The 22440-nt window shown below is 43.9% G+C and overlaps 1 protein-coding gene across 1 annotated transcript in view; it reads right to left on the reverse strand.

Moving 5' to 3' along the window:
- LOC106591129 (protein diaphanous homolog 3) overlaps positions 1-22440 on the reverse strand; it is a 764911-nt gene that overhangs the window by 645684 nt on the left and 96787 nt on the right. The window contains 1 exon segment of the mRNA XM_045699589.1: positions 12867-12971. Within this exon segment, the coding sequence (XP_045555545.1) occupies positions 12867-12971 (105 nt within the window).

Raw genomic sequence — 22440 nt, forward strand, 5'->3', positions numbered from 1 at the left:
GACTTCCTTTATAGCAGAGCATTATAAACAGACGAGGTGATGAACGAGTCTCCCAGGTAGACTTCCTTTATAGCAGAGCATTATAAACAGACGAGGAACGAGTCTCTCAGGTAGACTTCCTTTATAGCAGGACATTATAAACAGACGAGGAACGAGTCTCCCAGGTAGACTTCCTTTATAGCAGGGCATTATAAACAGACGAGGAACGAGTCTCCCAGGTAGACTTCCTTTATAGCAGAGCATTATAAACAGACGAGGAACGAGTCTCTCAGGTAGACTTCCTTTACAGCAGAGCATTATAAACAGACGAGGCGAGGAACGAGTCTCTCAGGTAGACTTCCTTTATAGCAGAGCATTATAAACAGACGAGGAACGAGTCTCTCAGGTAGACTTCCTTTATAGCAGAGCATTATAAACAGACGAGGAACGAGTCTCTCAGGTAGACTTCCTTTATAGCAGAGCATTATAAACAGACGAGGTGATGAACGAGTCTCTCAGGTAGACTTCCTTTATAGCAGAGCATTATAAACAGACGAGGTGATGAACGAGTCTCTCAGGTAGACTTCCTTTATAGCAGAGCATTATAAACAGACGAGGAACGAGTCTCTCAGGTAGACTTCCTTTATAGCAGAGCATTATAAACAGACGAGGTGATGAACGAGTCTCTCAGGTAGACTTCCTTTATAGCAGGACATTATAAACAGACGAGGAACGAGTCTCCCAGGTAGACTTCCTTTATAGCAGGGCATTATAAACAGACGAGGAACGAGTCTCCCAGGTAGACTTCCTTTATAGCAGAGCATTATAAACAGACGAGGAACGAGTCTCTCAGGTAGACTTCCTTTATAGCAGGGCATTATAAACAGACGAGGTGATGAACGAGTCTCTCAGGTAGACTTCCTTTATAGCAGGGCATTATAAACAGACGAGGAACGAGTCTCTCAGGTAGACTTCCTTTATAGCAGAGCATTATAAACAGACGAGGTGATGAACGAGTCTCTCAGGTAGACTTCCTTTATAGCAGGACATTATAAACAGACGAGGAACGAGTCTCCCAGGTAGACTTCCTTTATAGCAGGGCATTATAAACAGACGAGGAACGAGTCTCCCAGGTAGACTTCCTTTATAGCAGAGCATTATAAACAGACGAGGAACGAGTCTCTCAGGTAGACTTCCTTTATAGCAGGGCATTATAAACAGACGAGGTGATGAACGAGTCTCTCAGGTAGACTTCCTTTATAGCAGGGCATTATAAACAGACGAGGAACGAGTCTCTCAGGTAGACTTCCTTTATAGCAGAGCATTATAAACAGACGAGGAACGAGTCTCTCAGGTAGACTTCCTTTATAGCAGAGCATTATAAACAGACGAGGCGAGGAACGAGTCTCTCAGGTAGACTTCCTTTATAGCAGAGCATTATAAACAGACGAGGAACGAGTCTCTCAGGTAGACTTCCTTTATAGCAGGGCATTATAAACAGACGAGGAACGAGTCTCTCAGGTAGACTTCCTTTATAACAGAGCATTATAAACAGACGAGGAACGAGTCTCCCAGGTAGACTTCCTTTATAGCAGGACATTATAAACAGACGAGGAACGAGTCTCCCAGGTAGACTTCCTTTATAGCAGGACATTATAAACAGACGAGGAACGAGTCTCTCAGGTAGACTTCCTTTATAACAGAGCATTATAAACAGACGAGGAACGAGTCTCCCAGGTAGACTTCCTTTATAGCAGGACATTATAAACAGACGAGGAACGAGTCTCCCAGGTAGACTTCCTTTATAGCAGGGCATTATAAACAGACGAGGTGATGAACGAGTCTCTCAGGTAGACTTCCTTTATAGCAGAGCATTATAAACAGACGAGGAACGAGTCTCCCAGGTAGACTTCCTTTATAGCAGGACATTATAAACAGACGAGGAACGAGTCTCCCAGGTAGACTTCCTTTATAGCAGGACATTATAAACAGACGAGGAACGAGTCTCCCAGGTAGACTTCCTTTATAGCAGGACATTATAAACAGACGAGGAACGAGTCTCTCAGGTAGACTTCCTTTATAGCAGAGCATTATAAACAGACGAGGAACGAGTCTCTCAGGTAGACTTCCTTTATAGCAGGGCAATATAAACAGACGAGGTGATGAACGAGTCTCTCAGGTAGACTTCCTTTATAGCAGGGCATTATAAACAGACGAGGCGAGGAACGAGTCTCCCAGGTAGGCTAGTTACAACAAAGACAAGAGTACACACTAAAAAGTGAACCATAGATTTCTATTGAAACAGATAATCACAGCAGTGGAAAGACAGACTGATAAGAATTAGGATGGCTTCGGGAATCACTCTGTTCACATCCTATTTAATAAACTCAAATAAAGGACAAAGTGACAGAGTAGGTAGGGAAGAAGTTCCAAATGGCACCCTAATCCCCTATATAGTGCACTACTTTAGACCAGAACCCTATGGAACCCTATTCCCTATGCCATAGGGTTCTGCTCTAAAGTAGTGCACTATATAGGGAATAGGGTGCCATAGGGCCCTGGTCTAAAGTAGTGCACTATATAGGGAATAGGGCTCCATTTGGAAAACAGTGTTCTCAGAGAGGCGAGCCAGACGTGGCCACTGCGACTGGGGAGGGAAGGAGGGAGGGGCGTAGACATTTAGGATGCCCTGAACATCCCACTAGGTACAGGCACAAAGCCCTGCAATAATTACATGGGAAGAAAGAAAGAAATAAAAGAAAGAGCGAACTGAAAACACTGAGTAAAAACCCCTCAAAAAAGTTGTGGCTGGCACGCCTCGCCCAGAGCCCGGGGAAATGACCCAGTGCAGCACAGCCACAGCAGGAGCCAGAGGGGACAGAAACTTTCTACGAGGCCAACAAATCCCCTGACGACACTTGGCTCCAGTCTTCCTTCTGTTAGAGCTGTTGATCAGAAGTTAAATAGTTTTGGTAGCTCTCTGTTTCTAAAAGACAAAAACACACTAAAACTGTGGCCAATTAATTCTGGGATATGCCCGAGTCAGAGGATTCACTGTTCTGTAGCTCACTGTATAATTGGGACGGGTTTTCTGAAGAAGGGGAAGTTGGTAATGTTACGGGGAAAACATGACTGCTCACAACTAAATGAAGCCAAGAGGGAGAAAGACTCCTTAACAACGCTAAAGTTTGCCAGTCAGTCAGTTCTGGGAAAAATTTTCAGTTTTACCTCATGCAAGTTGCAATACAGAGTTCATGCCAACCCCAGAAGTACACAGTGGGGCCATTGGGTTGGAGTTTCCATCTGTTTCCATAGTGTCAGCCTTGGCCCAAGGTTGGAGTTTCCATAGTGTCAGCCTTGGACCAAGGTTGGAGTTTCCATAGTGTCAGCCTTGGACCAAGGCTGGAGTTTCCATAGTGTCAGCCTTGGACCAAGGTTGGAGTTTCCATAGTGTCAGCCTTGGACCAAGGTTGGAGTTTCCATAGTGTCAGCCTTGGACCAAGGTTGGAGTTTCCATAGTGTCAGCCTTGGACCAAGGTTGGAGTTTCCATAGTGTCAGCCTTGGACCAAGGTTGGAGTTTCCATAGTGTCAGCCTTGGACCAAGGTTGGAGTTTCCATAGTGTCAGCCTTGGACCAAGGTTGGAGTTTCCATAGTGGGGGCTTGAAGGTTAGACCTCAATGGAAGTCCTTCCTTACAATGTCAAATGTCTCAGAAGCAGTTTCCTTTTCCAGTGGACTCAAAGCTAACAGATCTTCACATGCTGTCCTATGAGATAGGTCAAAACCCAAGTCATTTTATATTCTATTTTTGTTATTTAACCTTTATTTAACTAGGCAAGTCCATTAAGAACAAATTGGGACAATTGTGCACTGCCCCATGGGACTCCCAATCATGGCCGGTTATGATACAGACTGGAATCAAACCAGGGTCTGTAGTGACGCCTCTAACACTGAAATACAGTGGTTTGGACAGCTGTGCCACTCAGGAGCCCCCAACACCACCATGTTAGAGGGGTAGAAGGGAGTATTAGAAATCTGGTATGGTTGGACAACGTGACGGGCTATGTCCCAGACACTATGAAGATACAAGCCCCCTTCCTAACTCAGTTGCCGAAGAGGAAGAAAACTGCTCAGGGATTTCACTATGAGGCCCATTGGAAACTTTAAAACAGTTACAGCATTTAGTGGCTGTGATAGGAGAAAACTGAGGATGGATCAACAACATTGTAGTTACTCCAAAATAGTATCCTAAATGACAGAGTGAAAAGGAAGTATGTACAGAATACAAATATAAAAAAGCATGTATCCTGTTTGCAATAAGGCGCTAAAGTAAAAATAAAATGTACTCTATGTCCCGAATACAAAGATTTATTTGCAGCAAATCGAACAACACATCACTGAATACCACTTCATATTTTCAAGCTTGGTGGTGGCTGCATCATGTTATGGGTATGCTTGTCATCGGCAAGAACTAGGGAGTTTTTTTAGGATTACAATAAAGGTAATAGAGCTAAACACAGGGAAACTCAGAGGAAAACCTGGTTCAGTCTGCTTTACAACAGACACTGGGAGATGAATTCACCTTTCAGCAGGACAATAACCTAAAACACAAGGCCAAATCTACACTGGAGTTGTTTACCAAGAAGACAGTGAATGTTCCTGAGTGGCCGAGTTACAGTTTAGACTGAAAACGGCTTGAAAATCTATGGCAAGACTTGAAAATTACTATCTAGCAATGATCAACAATCAACTTGACAGAGCTAGAATAATTTATTTTAAAGATTAATGTGCAAATAGAGTACAATCCAGGTGTGGAAAGCTCTTAGAGACATACCCAGAAAGACTGCTATAATAGGTGATTGTAACATGTATTGACTCAGGGAGTTGAATACTTATATAAATACTTATATAATCAAGATATCTTTTATTTTTCATCTTTTATTTTTCATATTATATTTATTTACAAATGTTAGACTTTATCTTCTGAGTATTTTGTGTAGATCGTTGACAACAACAAAAAAGAAGAATTAAATCCATTTTAATCCAACCTTGTAACAAAACAAAAGGTGAACACTTTCTCAAGGTACTGTGGGTAATTGCGTGCTATTTGCCAAGTCCACTCCCTCACAGTAGACTCTCCACAACAGTGATCCTTCCATCCCTTCACTGTTCACTCTATTCATCTTCATCAGCTCTGGCAGATCTCTGAGAGACACGCTAGATAACACACAGTGGACAGTCCATGTTGGAAAACGAGAGAGAGGAGTAGACAGACAGAGATGGAGAAAGAGGGTGAGGGAGACAAAGAGAGAGAGAGGAATAGACAGAGAGAGAGATGAATAGATGGAGTGAGAGAGATGGGGAAAGAGGAGGTGAGGGAGACAGAGACAGAGAGAGACACACAGAGAGACACACAGAGAGACACACAGAGAGACACACAGAGAGAGTGAGAGATCCAATCTGGAACGCCACAGTTCCTTTATTGTGAATTATTCTGCTCCGGATGAGAGCAGTCCCCTTCTCAGCGAGGGAGCGGGGCGGCGGATATTGCACATACGTGTCCTCCTGCTCCACGTCTATGGACACGCTACACACCACTGTTCTAACCTCCAGCCCGTTCACCGACTGCCAGAGTGGAGTTAGGAGGAGGAATGATAAGGGCTGAGCAAGTCTACAATCTTCCCAACTACCACCCTGATGCCTACGCAGCGTACTCCTTTCCACCAGGGACCATAGGGTTACGGTGAAAAGTGGTCCACTATGCAGAGCATAGGGTGCCGTTTGGGACACAGACAGTCTACTGTGAGACGATAGGAGACATTTCTAAACCAAATCAGATGACTTGATATTAAGGGTATTTTGAGGGTGGAGGTCCACAGTACTGCTGGGTTCCTGCTTTACCTGATCATTCATTAGACTGAGCTGGATAGCCAGGTATAACAACCACTCCCTGATGAGAGGGGGCAGAAGGAAAAGCAGCAGTGGAAGGGGCTCGGAGGAGATTTGAGTTGGCCTGCTTTAAAGGGGAGTTCTATACACCACGCTGCTGACTCGTTCATGAGGCTCCATGTCTTCACTACCTTTCAAGCATCTTATTTAGGTGAAGTGTCGTGGACCAATTAAGACCTCCAGAATCTAAGCAGACACATCGGTGAGACACTGATGGTGTCCGAGGAGAGAACAGAATGGAGTCCAATTTATCCGAGTGGAGACAAAAACATCCAGACCAACAGGAAGTGATCAACTCAATGTTCTTTCTATCCAGCTCTCTCAAAGTGTCCCTCTGTCATCAGCTCTCTCAAAGTGTCCCTCTGTCATCAGCTCTCTCAAAGTGTCCCTCTGTCATCAGCTCTCTCAAAGTGTCCCTCTGTCATCAGCTCTCTCAAAGTGTCTCTCTGTAACGAATCGTATCGCCCCACACGGAGACAGAGAGAAGAAGGAAACCTTATTTAAGGTTTAGGCTAATGAAGGAGGAGGATCTCGCTGAGGCAGGTAACTCAGTCATGGTTGTTCATACAACCTTTAAATTAGTCTGCTCGGCTTCAAACCTTTTTCTCTCTCTCTCTCTCTCTCTCTCTCTCTCTCTCTCTCTCTCTCTCTCTCTCTGTGTGTGAAGAGAAGGTGCTCTTAATGTGACTGATGAATACAGACACTACCTAAATGGTGCTACTGTCCTTGGAATGGACTCTCTCTCTCCCTCTTCCCTCCTCCCCCCCGTATCTTTTGTTTTAATGAATCTCACTCTCTCTCTCCCCCCTCCGTTTCTTTTGTTTTAATGAATCTCTCTCTCTCTCTCTGTTCTGTTTCTGTGATCATCGGGTATTAAAAGGCAGGCTGAGGCCACTCCATTCATCATCAACTCTCTGAGACAATGATCCACCACCTTTCTCTATGCAGGAAGGCTTTAGTACTGCCAGCAGGGTGAGTACAGACTGCAATATAAACAGACCTGTTGACAGACATTGTACGGTCTGCTGTAAACAACATGTGACGGGAAATCTAACTGGTCAGCACATCTAATTGCTGTCGCTTCACACAAAGCCTGCTCGACTATTATGTTGAAAACCCACCACAAAAAACTGTGTCAAGAAAAATATGCTAAAAGCAGACGTTTTTTTTTTGTTTGTTTTTTAACTGATTAGCAAGCCGTCTCCCGCACACAGCAATTAGTCGATTTTAAAACGTACATTTGTAAACAGAGCGGTCTCCATGGTAACGCAGAGATAAGGCGCCACAGGCGACATTCTGAGAGGAAACCTCCCCTGGTCAGCAGTGGTGTTGAATCTTAATTTAAAGTGGAGATATTCATCCAACGTCCGGTACCAACACACAACCCAAACCCACAACAGCTCTTTATTCCATACGCAGTGCACTGCGTTTCATTAGAGCCCTATTGGTCCTGGTCTAAAGCAGTGCACTGCGTTTCATTAGAGCCCTATTGGTCCTGGTCTAAAGCAGTGCACTGTGTTTCATTAGAGCCCTATTGGTCCTGGTCTAAAGCAGTGCACTGTGTTTCATTAGAGCCCTATTGGTCCTGGTCTAAAGCAGTGCACTGTGTTTCATTAGAGCCCTATTGGTCCTGGTCTAAAGCAGTGCACTGTGTTTCATTAGAGCCCTATTGGTCCTGGTCTAAAGCAGTGCACTGTGTTTCATTAGAGCCCTATTGGTCCTGGTCTAAAGCAGTGCACTGTGTTTCATTAGAGCCCTATTGGTCCTGGTCTAAAGCAGTGCACTGTGTTTCATTAGAGCCCTATTGGTCCTGGTCTAAAGCAGTGCACTGTGTTTCATTAGAGCCCTATTGGTCCTGGTCTAAAGCAGTGCACTGTGTTTCATTAGAGCCCTATTGGTCCTGGTCTAAAGCAGTGCACTGTGTTTCATTAGAGCCCTATTGGTCCTGGTCTAAAGCAGTGCACTGTGTTTCATTAGAGCCCTATTGGTCCTGGTCTAAAGCAGTGCACTATGTTTCATTAGAGCCCTATTGGACCTGGTCTAAAGTAGTGCACTATGTTTGATTAGAGCCCTACGGGTCCTGGCCTAAAGTAGTGCACTATGTTTCATTAGAGCCCTATTGGACCTGGTCTAAAGTAGTGCACTACGTTTGATTAGAGCCCTACGGGTCCTGGCCTAAAGTAGTGCACTACGTTTGATTAGAGCCCTACGGGTCCTGGCCTAAAGTAGTGCACTACGTTTGATTAGAGCCCTACGGGTCCTGGCCTAAAGTAGTGCACTATATAGGGCATAGGATGCCATTTAGAAAGCAACCAAAAGACAATCGCTCTGGGCGATTGTCAAAAGCTGTTTCAGAATAGCAGACAAGTAAATCTTGGCTCATGGCTGGACTGACTGTATGCAGAGTCAAGACAACGCTACCATGGCTTTTCTTAACAAACACCCTGGAGAACCCTGCAGAACCCTGCAGAACCCTGCAGCTTCCGGAGGAGAAAAGGAAAATAAATAGGACAGAAACATTGAAGAAAAAAAAACTTCAACGTTCTCTCCTCATTTTGTTTCAAATCTAGTACGGCTTTTTGGAATATGACGAGAGACATCCATTACGACAGCGGTTCCCCAAACTTATTCACTCATATCCTCCTTCCAGCACAAAACTGTTCACACCCCTCGTTGGCGGAGAGAACATTTTCCCGTTTTAAAAAGCTTACTTCCTGCAATTCTACACATAATTTTTTTGCCACGGGGTGCAAAAGAACATGTTGCTTTTTATTAAAAAGCTCATTATCTTGCAATTCGATACAAAACCTGACAAAAAAAACGTTAGCGGAAATGAGCTAGTTGATGTAGACAGGTTTTATAAAGAGCTCTCTAAGGTCTGCAATGACTGACATGAGGAATACTGATGACACACTGAACCATTTAAAAACTCTACTATTATTAGAATAAGTTTCCTAAATTGAAAACTTAAAATGTAAATAAGAGTCAGCCACAGTTAAGGTCTTTCTAGGCCAGCGATGAGTAACTAGATTCAGCCACAGTTAAGGTCTTTCTAGGCCAGCGGTGAGTAACTAGATTCAGCCACAGTTAAGGTCTTTCTAGGCCAGCGGTGAGTAACTAGATTCAGCCACAGTTAAGGTCTTTCTAGGCCAGCGGTGAGTAACTAGATTCAGCCACAGTTAAGGTATTTCTAGGCCAGCGGTGAGTAACTAGATTCAGCCACAGTTAAGGTCTTTCTAGGCCAGCGGTGAGTAACTAGATTCAGCCACAGTTAAGGTATTTCTAGGCCAGCAGTGAGTAACTAGATTCAGCCACAGGCCCGAGTTTTATCGTCTGGAACATAATTATAATCATTTGTACGCTGACCACAACTAAGACACAAAAAGAGATTGTATGAGAAAATTATCATTTCATACCTTGATTACATTGAGACACAATCACATATCCCTTCTACAGCATAGACTACTGATAAAGAGTGTGTGTGTGTGTGTGTGTGTGTGTGTGTGTGTGTGTGTGTGTGTGTGTGTGTGTGTGTGTGTGTGTGTGTGTGTGTGAGAGAGTGTGTGTGTGTACCTAGAGATAACCTTCCAATCACACGATGACTCTGATATCATTCAAATGAATAGCTCCATTAACATCAGCTGATAAAGAGGACAGGAGAAGAAGAAGACCAGCTACAGAACAGAGAAACCAACATTATATACACCTGTCTGGTAGTTAACAGGAGAAGAAGAAGACCAGCTACAGAACAGAGAAACCAACATTATATACACCTGTCTGGTAGTTAACAGGAGAAGAAGAAGACCAGCTACAGAACAGAGAAACCAACATTATATACACCTGTCTGGTAGTTAACAGGAGAAGAAGAAGACCAGCTACAGAACAGAGAAACCAATGGTAACATTAAATACACCTGTCTGGTAGTTAATGGTGGTTGGAGGTTTACATTACATGTTAGCCGCTATGAATCACCCAGACAACTATAGGCTATAACGGCGCCCTACTCCCTATATAGTGGTCTATGTTTCACCTTAGTGCCCTATCCAGGTAATAGAGTTCCAATCTGTCTTTGTGCCCTGGTCTAAAGTAGTGCACTATATAGGGAATAGGGTTCAATAGGACTCTGGTCTAAAGTAGTGCACTATATAGGGAATAGGGTGCCATAGGGCTCTGGTCTAAAGTAGTGCACTATATAGGGAATAGGGTGCCATATAGACCTGGTCTAAAGTAGTGCACTATATAGGGAATAGGGTGCCATATAGCCCTGGTCTAAAGTAGTGCACTCTAAAAAGGGAATAGGGTGCCATATGGAAGGTAACCCTTTTCTATTTTGCTTGCTGTTATTTCGTCTGGTGCTGGTTGGTTGTGATTGGATGCAGCAGTTTCCCCGTGAAGTATCACCTCTCTATACATCACAGTGTGAGTCCCAAATGGCACCCTATTCCCTATTGGCCAGGTCAAATGTAGTGTACTACATAGGGAATAGAGTGCCATAGCCACGGTCTGAGACAGATGAGGAGCAAATAACAAGGCCAGAATATGCCTATTAACAGCACAAAGCTAACGTCACACTTTACAACAAGGAGATATATGCCCTCCTCTCACTCACTCTCACACACACACACACACACACACACACACACACACACACACACACACACACACACACACACACACACACACACACACACACACAGAGCGTAGAGACCCGCCCTGAAGTACGATAAAAGTTTCCCTTTCTTTTTTAACCAATGTTTTTGTTACTTTATTCTAAAATACTAGCTAAGGTATACATATCGATCGCCACAACGCACTCTGTTCTCCGCGCTCCAGGGACCACGTTAAGTCCTGGTCCATATATGTTTAATAATCTGCCTTATCAAAGCACCTTGACTTTTTAATACACCACTAGTCCCTGTAAAAAGGTTCCAGTCCCCCAGGGGGGGATTTTTAATTGAAATCAATGTAGAAAATGGTCCCTTTTATATTTTTGAAGAAAACAAAATTGTTTGGAAGCCAGGTGTTACCGTTTTCTTTACAGATTCAATCATTTTCTGGACCTTGACAGTTTTATCACGGCTACTCAAGGTACTGTTGGTCTGCTCTCTACGGGCGAGTCCCAAATGGCACCCTGAGCCCTGGTCAGAAGTAGTGCACGCTATAGGGAATAGGGTGCATGAGGGAGAAGAGAAAAAAACCAAACAGGTTGAAGCTCATTGAAACTCCAGACACGAGGACAATCCAGAGAGCAACAGACACATGAACAACAATGAATCATCCAATATCTTCCAGCACTCCAACATTATCACATCCTCCAAGGATGGTGTGCCAAGCGCTCTATAATTTAACACTAACTGGTGGTTTCATATGCCAGATGTGTGTGAGAGAGGAGAGAGAAAGAGGGAGAGATTGAGAGTGAGAGTGAGACAGAAAGTGAACAAACAAGATAAAACAACTAAAGCAAAGCCAGCCAAAAGCAGGATTAGGTAGGTAGTGGGAGATTAGGTAACGGGTAGATTAGCTAGGGGATAGATTAGGTAATGGTAGATTAGGTAAAGGTTAGTGGTTAGATTAGGTAGCGGTAGATCAGGTAGTGATAGAGATAGAATAGGTAATGATTACATTAGGTAATGGTAGAATAGGTAATGGCTACATTAGGTAGCAGTTAGATTAGGTAGTAATCGAGGCAGATTAGGTAATGGTTACATTAGGTAATGGTTACATTAGGTAGCAGTTAGATTAGGTAGTAATCGAGGCAGATTAGGTAATGGTAGAATAGGTCATGGTTACATTAGGTAATGTTAGAATAGGTAATGGTTACATTAGGTAATGGTAGAATAGGTTATGGTTACATTAGGTAATGGTTACATTAGGTAATGGTAGAATAGGTCATGGTTACATTAGGTAATGGTAGAATAGGTTATGGTTACATTAGGTAATGGTTACATTAGGTAATGGTAGAATAGGTCATGGTTACATTAGGTAATGGTAGAATAGGTTATGGTTACATTAGGTAATGGTTACATTAGGTAATGGTAGAATAGGTCATGGTTACATTAGGTAATGGTAGAATAGGTTATGGTTACATTAGGTAATGGTAGAATAGGTTATGGTTACATTAGGTAATGGTTACATTAGGTAATGGTAGAATAGGTCATGGTTACATTAGGTAATGGTAGAATAGGTCATGGTTACATTAGGTAATGGTAGAATAGGTCATGGTTACATTAGGTAATGGTAGAATAGGTTATGGTTACATTAGGTAATGGTAGAATAGGTTATGGTTACATTAGGTAATGGTTACATTAGGTAATGGTAGAATAGGTCATGGTTACATTAGGTAATGGTAGAATAGGTCATGGTTACATTAGGTAATGGTAGAATAGGTCATGGTTACATTAGGTAATGGTAGAATAGGTCATGGTTACATTAGGTAATGGTAGAATAGGTCATGGTTACATTAGGTAATGGTTACATTAGGTAATGGTAGAATAAGTAGCGGTAGTGGAATTATGTTACAACCCTGTGATGGTTTAACAGGCCAACAGGGGATATTTAACACGGAGGACCGACTGCAGTTACAGTTCATAAGTGCCGGCTTGATGCTATATAGGGAATAGGGTGCTAATTAACCCCAGCTAAGAGGCATCCTGGCCTCCCTAACCTGGCCAGTCTGATGCCCTGGTATGAGCCAGGCCTGAACCACACAGAGCAGAGACACCATTCCATAGCGATATTAAGGTAGAAATCACACGGGCTCAGTTAGAAGTGACAGGGTTAAGAGGTACTGGTGTTCCACACACACTGTCCCCTAGCCTCACACACACACTGTCCCTAGCCCCACACACACACACAGTCCCCAGCCACTGTCCCCCAGCCCCACGCCACTACAAGCCTCAGTTCCCCACCACATTATGAACAGTAATTCTCCACCTACTGTTTTGGAGGCTGTAACGATGTACTGGATAACCATCTCTCTCTTGGTGGTCAGATCTCTCTCTCTCAGAGGAGCCTTCTTGTCCTCATTCAGGTTCATATCCTCCTGGGGGGGGAGAGAGAGAGAGAGAGAGAGAGAGAGAGAGAGAGAGAGAGAGAGAGAAATGTGGGGAGAGGAGAGAAACAGACAGAGAGAGAGATAAATATACGTTAGGCAGGTTTAATAGTTGAAGCCCACTCTGAGCAGTGGTCTCCCAGTAACAGAGCTGAACTGGTGAAACATTAAAGGCCATGTTGTAGCCCTGAGTCGCATCCAACCTGTACATCTGGTGTAAACATCTCCATGTTAGAGCCCTGAGTCGCATCCAACCTGTACATCTGGTGTAAACATCCCCATGTTAGAGCCCTGAGTCGCATCCAACCTGTACATCTGGTGTAAACATCTCCATGTTAGAGCCCTGAGTCGCATCCAACCTGTACATCTGGTGTAAACATCTCCATGTTAGAGCCCTGAGTCGCATCCAACCTGTACATCTGGTGTAAACATCTCCATGTTAGAGCCCTGAGTAGGATCCGCCCTGTACATCTGGTGTAAACATCTCCATGTTAGAGCCCTGAGTAGGATCCACCCTGTACATCTGGTGTAAACATCTCCATGTTAGAGCCCTGAGTAGGATCCACCCTGTACATCTGGTGTAAACATCTCCATGTTAGAGCCCTGAGTAGGATCCACCCTGTACATCTGGTGTAAACATCTCCATGTTAGAGCCCTGAGTAGGATCCACCCTGTACATCTGGTGTAAACATCTCCATGTTAGAGCCCTGAGTAGGATCCACCCTGTACATCTGGTGTAAACATCTCCATGTTAGAGCCCTGAGTAGGATCCACCCTGTACATCTGGTGTAAACATCTCCATGTTAGAGCCCTGAGTAGGATCCACCCTGTACATCTGGTGTAAACATCTCCATGTTAGAGCCCTGAGTAGGATCCACCCTGTACATCTGGTGTAAACATCTCCATGTTAGAGCCCTGAGTAGGATCCACCCTGTACATCTGGTGTTAACATCTCCATGTTAGAGCCCTGAGTAGGCTCCACCCTGTACATCTGGTGTAAACATCTCCATGTTAGAGCCCTGAGTAGGATCCACCCTGTACATCTGGTGTAAACATCTCCATGTTAGAGCCCTGAGTAGGATCCACCCTGTACATCTGGTGTAAACATCTCCATGTTAGAGCCCTGAGTAGAATCCACCCTGTACATCTGGTGTAAACATCTCCATGTTGATCTCTTTAGCTAGAAAAACCTCAGTTATTACTGGGAAATCCACAGGCTTGTAAAAAAGGTTCAACAAAATTGTCTTGACATTTCATTCATCTTCCCACTTTAAAAAGCATATTGGATTAAAACCTAACACCTGAGTGTAGTTAATGAACGAGTAAGTACGAATTAAAAGGCCATATCATTAATTGCCTTTATCTTTTCAAAAAGAGCGTTGCGGAGGTATAACCGTAGAATTCCATATGAAATCATTATTTAACAGGATCTCTGTGGGTGTCCGTCTGATAGACAGACCACTTGTTGTTCCATTTGTCCCATCCTTCAGGAAGTTAAAAGATGCCGTATAAAATGGAAACGTGATTGGACTTTATGGAAACAGCCAGCGTGAAAAGAGAAGAGAGATCCATACTGCATCCCAAAATGGCAGCGTGTTCCCTATATAGTGCCCCATAGGGCTCTGGTCTGAAGCAGGGCACTATGTAGGGAATAGGGTTCCAAAGAGCTCTGGTCTGAAGCAGGGCACTATATAGGGAATAGGGTGCCAAAGGGCTCTGGTCTGAAGCAGGGCACTATATAGGGAATAGGGTTCCGGTCTAAAGCAGGGCACTATATAGGGAATAGGGTTCCAAAGGGCTCTGGTCTAAAGCAGGGCACTATATAGGGAATAGGGTTCCAAAGAGCTCTGGTCTGAAGCAGGGCACTATATAGGGAATAGGGTGCCAAAGGGCTCTGGTCTAAAGTAGTGCACTATATAGGGACTAGGGTCTAAAGTAGTGCACTATGTAGGGAATAGGGTGCCATTTGGGATGGAACCCCAGTGTTGTAACATCCTGACTGTGTGATGGCCTGTTCTCTTGAGGCCTTGGCTGCATGGAATGGTGACACTGACAGTGGTAGATACAGGCAACAGAGAGGTTACAGAGAGAGAGAGAGACAACGGCCCAGAGACGTTACAGAGAGACAACAGCCCAGAGACGTTACAGAGAGAGACAACAGCCCAGAGAGGTTACAGAGAGAGACAACGGCCCAGAGAGGTTACAGAGAGAGACAACGGCCCAGAGAGGTTACAGAGAGAGACAACGGCCCAGAGAGGTTACAGAGAGAGACAACAGCCCAGAGAGGTTACAGAGAGAGACAACAGCCCAGAGAGGTTACAGAGAGAGACAACGGCCCAGAGACGTTACAGAGAGAGACAACAGCCCAGAGAGGTTACAGAGAGAGACAACGGCCCAGAGAGGTTACAGAGAGAGACAACGGCCCAGAGAGGTTACAGAGAGAGACAACGGCCCAGAGAGGTTACAGAGAGAGACAACGGCCCAGAGAGGTTACAGAGAGAGACAAGGCCCAGAGAGGTTACAGAGAGAGACAACAGCCCAGAGAGGTTACAGAGAGAGACAACAGCCCAGAGACGTTAGAGAGAGACAACGGCCCAGAGACGTTAGAGAGAGACAACGGCCCAGAGACGTTACAGAGAGACAACAGCCCAGAGACGTTACAGAGAGAGACAACAGCCCAGAGAGGTTACAGAGAGAGACAACAGCCCAGAGAGGTTACAGAGAGAGACAACAGCCCAGAGAGGTTACAGAGAGAGACAACAGCCCAGAGAGGTTACAGAGAGAGACAACGGCCCAGAGACGTTAGAGAGAGACAACGGCCCAGAGACGTTAGAGAGAGACAACGGCCCAGAGACGTTACAGAGAGAGACAACGGCCCAGAGAGGTTACAGAGAGAGACAACGGCCCAGAGAGGTTACAGAGAGAGACAACGGCCCAGAGACGTTACAGAGAGAGACAACGGCCCAGAGAGGTTACAGAGAGAGACAACGGCCCAGAGAGGTTACAGAGAGAGACAACGGCCCAGAGAGGTTACAGAGAGAGACAACAGCCCAGAGAGGTTACAGAGAGAGACAACGGCCCAGAGACGTTACAGAGAGAGACAACAGCCCAGAGAGGTTACAGAGAGAGACAACGGCCCAGAGAGGTTACAGAGAGAGACAACGGCCCAGAGAGGTTACAGAGAGAGACAACGGCCCAGAGAGGTTACAGAGAGAGACAACGGCCCAGAGAGGTTACAGAGAGAGACAAGGCCCAGAGAGGTTACAGAGAGAGACAACAGCCCAGAGAGGTTACAGAGAGAGACAACAGCCCAGAGACGTTAGAGAGAGACAACGGCCCAGAGACGTTAGAGAGAGACAACGGCCCAGAGACGTTAGAGAGAGACAACGGCCCAGAGACGTTACAGAGAGAGACAACAGCCCAGAGAGGTTACAGAGAGAGACAACAGCCCAGAGAGGTTACAGAGAGAGACAACAGCCCAGAGAGGTTACAGAGAGAGACAACAGCCCAGAGAGGTTACAGAGAGAGACAACAGCCCAGAGAGGTTACAGAGAGAGACAACAGCCCAGAGAGGTTACAGAGAGAGACAACAGCCCAGAGACGTTAGAGAGAGACAACGGCCCAGAGACGTTAGAGAGAGACAACGGCCCAGAGACGTTACAGAGAGACAACGGCCCAGAGACGTTACAGAGAGACAACGGCCCAGAGAGGTTACAGAGAGAGACAACGGCCCAGAGACGTTACAGAGAGAGACAACGGCCCAGAGAGGTTACAGAGAGAGACAACAGCCCAGAGAGGTTACAGAGAGAGACAACAGCCCAGAGAGGTTACAGAGAGAGACAACGGCCCAGAGAGGTTACAGAGAGAGACAACGGCCCAGAGAGGTTACAGAGAGAGACAACGGCCCAGAGACGTTACAGAGAGAGACAACGGCCCAGAGAGGTTACAGAGAGAGACAACGGCCCAGAGAGGTTACAGAGAGAGACAACGGCCCAGAGAGGTTACAGAGAGAGACAACGGCCCAGAGAGGTTACAGAGAGAGACAACGGCCCAGAGAGGTTACAGAGAGAGACAAGGCCCAGAGAGGTTACAGAGAGAGACAAGGCCCAGAGAGGTTACAGAGAGAGACAACAGCCCAGAGACGTTACAGAGAGAGACAACAGCCCAGAGAGGTTACAGAGAGAGACAACAGCCCAGAGACGTTACAGAGAGAGACAACAGCCCAGAGACGTTACAGAGAGAGACAACAGCCCAGAGACATTACAGAGAGAGACAACAGCCCAGAGAGGTTACAGAGAGAGACAACGGCCCAGAGAGGTTACAGAGAGAGACAACAGCCCAGAGACATTACAGAGAGAGACAACAGCCCAGAGACGTTACAGAGAGACAACAGCCCAGAGACGTTACAGAGAGACAACAGCCCAGAGACGTTAGAGAGAGACAACAGCCCAGAGACGTTAGAGAGAGAGACAACAGCCCAGAGACATTACAGAGAGAGACAACAGCCCAGAGACGTTACAGAGAGAGACAACGGCCCAGAGAGGTTACAGAGAGAGTCAACAGCCCAGAGAGGTTACAGAGAGAGACAACAGCCCAGAGAGGTTACAGAGAGAGACAACAGCCCAGAGAGGTTACAGAGAAAGACAACAGCCCAGAGACGTTACAGAGATACAGATTGAATCTTAAAATAGCTCTATTCCCCAAATAATGCACTACCTTTGACCAGAGATTATGGGGCTCTGATCTAAAGTAGTGCACTATATAGGGAATAGGTTGCCATTTGGCACCCTATGTTACTTTGAGTGATTGAAGTGGAAAATACAGTTTGAAATGTTCCACGTGGATGGTAAAGTGTGGCCATTTTGATGAAGCCAACATGGATGGAGAGAGTTTGAGACAGATGTTTTAGCTTCTCTAGGGTAGGGGGCAGTATTTTGACGTCCGGATGAAAGGCGTGCCCAAATTAAACTGCCTGCTACTCAGGCTCAGAAGGTAGGATATGCATATTATTAGTAGATTTGGATAGAAAACACTCTGAAGTTTCTAAAACTGTTTGAATGATGTCTGTGCGTACAACAGAACTCATATGGCAGGCAAAAACCTGAGAAAAATCCAACCAGGAAGTGGGAAATCTGAGGGTTGTAGTTTTTTCAAGTGATTGCCTATTGCCTATACAGTGACTTAGGGTTCATTTTGCACTTCCTAAGGCTTCCACTAGATGTCAAAAGTCTTTAGAACATTGTTTCAGGCTTCTACTGTGAATTTGAAGCGAACAAGAGGGCCTGGTGTGAGATGAGTGAGGAAATGACATGAGCTCAGATGCGCGCCCTCACGTGAGTGTGAGCTGTGTTCCTTTTCTTTTCTGAAGACATTGGAATTGTCCGGTTGGAATAGTACTGAATATTTGTTAAAAACATCCTAAAGATTGATGATATACATCGTTTGACATATTTCTACGAACGTAAATCTAGCTTTTTTTAACTTTTCGTCGTGACATTTTTGCGCGCTTCCTGCATTTGGAGTAGTGGACTGAACGCGCGAACAAAAAGGAGGTATTTGGACATAAATGATAGACTTTATCGAACAAAACAAACATTTATTGTGGACCTGGAATTCCTGGGAGTGTATTCTGATGACGATCATCAAAGTGAATATATATTAATATTATTTTAGTTTTATTGACTCCACAAAATGGCGGGTTTGGTTTCGTGTCTGAACGCTTTACTCAGATTATTGCAAAGTGTGCTTTCGCTGTAAAGTTTTTTGTTTTTTTTTAAATCTGACACAGCGGTTGCATTAAGGAGAGGTGTATCTATAATTCTTTGAATTACAGTTTAATATTTTATTAACGTTTATGAGGAGTATTTCTGTAAATTTATGTGCTCATTCACAGGAAGTTTTGGGAGGCAAAACATTTCTGAACATTACACGCCAATGTAAAATGGGGTTTTTGGATATAAATATGTACTTTATCGAGCAAAACATACATGTATTGTGTAACATGAAGTCCTATGAGTGCCATCTGATGAAGATCATCAAAGGTTAGTGATTAATTTTAGCTGTATTTCTGGTTTTTGTGACGCCTCTCCTTGCTTGGAAAATGACTGTGTAGTTTTTCTTGTCAAGGTTATGTGCTAACATAATCTAATGCAATGCTTTTGCCGTAAAGCCTTTTTGAAATCGGACAATGTGGTTGGATTCAGGAGAAGTGAATCTTTAAAATGGGATAAAATAGTTGTATGTTTGAGAAATTAGAATTATGAGATCTTTGTTGTTTTGAATTTGGCGCCCTGCTATTTCACTGGCTGTTGAATAGTGTGTCCCGCAGGTGGGACGGTCACGTCCCACATACCCAAGAGAAGTTAAATATTGGTTGTTATTTCTATTAATTAATTTTAAAAAATTTTAAAAATGAATTCAGTTGTGTCATTTTTGAGATAAACTAAATAATTACTACTAAATACATCAGTTTAAAAGTGCTGCACCTAGAATGTCTCCTATATGTGGAAGCTAGGTGAATTGCGACAGCACTAGCTTGTGCTCAAAACAAATCCCCCCCTTTCCAGCATCCCATTTCCCTGTAACATGGAGACTCACCCCCCCACACCAGCATCCCATTTCCCCGTAACATGGTGAAGACTCGCCACCCCCCCACACCAGCATCACATTTCCCCGGAACATGGTGAAGACTCGCCACCCCCCCACACCAGCATCACATTTCCCCGGAACATGGTGGAGACTCACGCTTGAGCCTTTCACTGTTGGTCCACCAGCTTCAAACAGCAGTAAAAACAATATTTTTCCTGATTAGATGGTACAATGATTCCCTGCACCTTCCAGTGCTCGTTTTCTCACAAACTGAAACTGAGCAAACAGTCTAATGACCTAGCGATTTCTACATTGGCCACTTGACCCAATTTCCACTGGCGATAACACGGCCACAGTTAAAACAGCTTTCCCATTTTGACAACAGCTGCCGGTCCAGAGGGAGAAATTAATAGGCAAATTTCACAGCCAAGCACAACACTAGCGAGTATGTTATACTGTGAAACTATCATGCAGATATATTATGGACAATTCCCAAAATTACAAACATTTATATTTTATTTTTATATTATTTCGTTTCAGTTTCACGGACAGAATTAAGCCTGTGTGTGGTAGGCTAGAAACCATTTATGGGTTGTACAGTTGCAGAAATAAGCATTTTTTAAATGCAGACCATCAAAAAATATCGTAGTTTTAAAACCATTTTGCTTGCATTTCATAGTGAAAGTCAGTGCGTTATTGCTTCAGATTGATCAGGGGCGTGCAACTTAGGGCTGTCCCCAACAACAACAAAAATCTTGGTCGACCTAGAGTCATCTGGTCTTTAGATCAATCGATTGGTCGAAATGTTTAAACGTGTATTTTTCCATATATAGACGTACCCTGTGTGTCAACTGTATATTGATACTGAGCATGTCTGATGCTTTAAGCACTTACACGAAATTGACGCAAATGACTCAAGAGGGAGCCAGAGATCAATATAGCCAAACCAGAAGAAAAAACATGTTCCTGACCCTCCTCCTTCACTGCTGCAGGCCTTCACAGATTCTGCCATTAGGCTCCTGAAGTTGCCGGTTACAGGCTACACCAGCAGTCGGCAACCTTTCCCATTTGGAGTGTTATCCAAGTTCTCCGACCATTTCTACTGATCTGCGTGCCAGTTATGATCTTAATATGAACATTTTCATGGAACCATTTTATTTATTTTATAATAAAAAGTCTTCATGTCTCAAAATCAATGTCATGTGGTCGATCAAAATTATATGCAAATAACAAATCTAGAAGGAACTTCTACTGCCAAATACGTAGAAATAGCCGAGATAAAGCCTACAGATAAAAACATTGCAGCCTGCAGGTAGAAAATATCCTGATAAAAAATAAATATCCTATGAATCACAGTGGCTACTCATGGCCTGACTGCAAGGAACTTGAAACATTATCAACTATTATCTTGTGTCTGGTCTGAAGCTCCTTGAAACATTATCAACTATTATCTTGTGTCTGGTCTGAAGCTCCTTGAAACATTATCAACTATTATCTTGTGTCTGGTCTGAAGCTCCTTGAAACATTATCTACTATTAACTTGTGTCTGGTCTGAAGCTCCTTGAAACATTATCAACTATTATCTTGTGTCTGGTCTGAAGCTCCTTGAAACATTATCAACTATTATCTTGTGTCTGGTCTGAAGCTCCTTGAAACATTATCAACTATTACCTTGTGTCTGGTCTGAAGCTCCTTGAAACATTATCTACTATTAACTTGTGTCTGGTCTGAAGCTCCTTGAAACATTATCAACTATTATCTTGTGTCTGGTCTGAAGCTCCTTGAAACATTATCAACTATTATCTTGTGTCTGGTCTGAAGCTCCTTGAAACATTATCAACTATTATCTTGTGTCTGGTCTGAAGCTCCTTGAAACATTATCAACTATTATCTTGTGTCTGGTCTGAAGCTCCTTGAAACATTATCTACTATTAACTTGTGTCTGGTCTGAAGCTCCTTGAAACATTATCAACTATTATCTTGTGTCTGGTCTGAAGCTCCTTGAAACATTATCAACTATTATCTTGTGTCTGGTCTGAAGCTCCTTGAAACATTATCAACTATTACCTTGTGTCTGGTCTGAAGCTCCTTGAAACATTATCTACTATTAACTTGTGTCTGGTCTGAAGCTCCTTGAAACATTATCAACTATTATCTTGTGTCTGGTCTGAAGCTCCTTGAAACATTATCAACTATTATCTTGTGTCTGGTCTGAAGCTCCTTGAAACATTATCAACTATTATCTTGTGTCTGGTCTGAAGCTCCTTGAAACATTATCAACTATTATCTTGTGTCTGGTCTGAAGCTCCTTGAAACATTATCAACTATTAACTTGTGTCTGGTCTGAAGCTCCTTCAAACATTATCAACTATTATCTTGTGTCTGGTCTGAAGCTCCTTGAAACATTATCAACTATTATCTTGTGTCTGGTCTGAAGCTCCTTGAAACATTATCAACTATTATCTTGTGTCTGGTCTGAAGCTCCTTGAAACATTATCAACTATTATCTTGTGTCTGGTCTGAAGCTCCTTGAAACATTATCTACTATTAACTTGTGTCTGGTCTGAAGCTCCTTGAAACATTATACTAATCAGATCCCCAAATGGACACATTTATAGACCTACTTCTATGTGTAATTAGGGCCAGGTAGCCTATAGACCTACTTCTATGTGTAATCAGGGCCAGGTAGCCTATAGACCTACTTCTATGTGTAATAAGGGCCAGGTAGCCTATAGACCTACTTCTATGTGTAATCAGGGCCAGGTAGCCTATAGACCTACTTCTATGTGTAATAAGGGCCAGGTAGTCTATAGACCTACTTCTATGTGTAATCAGGGCCAGGTAGTCTATAGACCTACTTCTATGTGTAATA

Source organism: Salmo salar, chromosome ssa17 (genome assembly GCF_905237065.1).
Source record: "Salmo salar chromosome ssa17, Ssal_v3.1, whole genome shotgun sequence".
In the NCBI taxonomy this organism is placed as follows: Eukaryota; Metazoa; Chordata; class Actinopteri; order Salmoniformes; family Salmonidae; genus Salmo; species Salmo salar.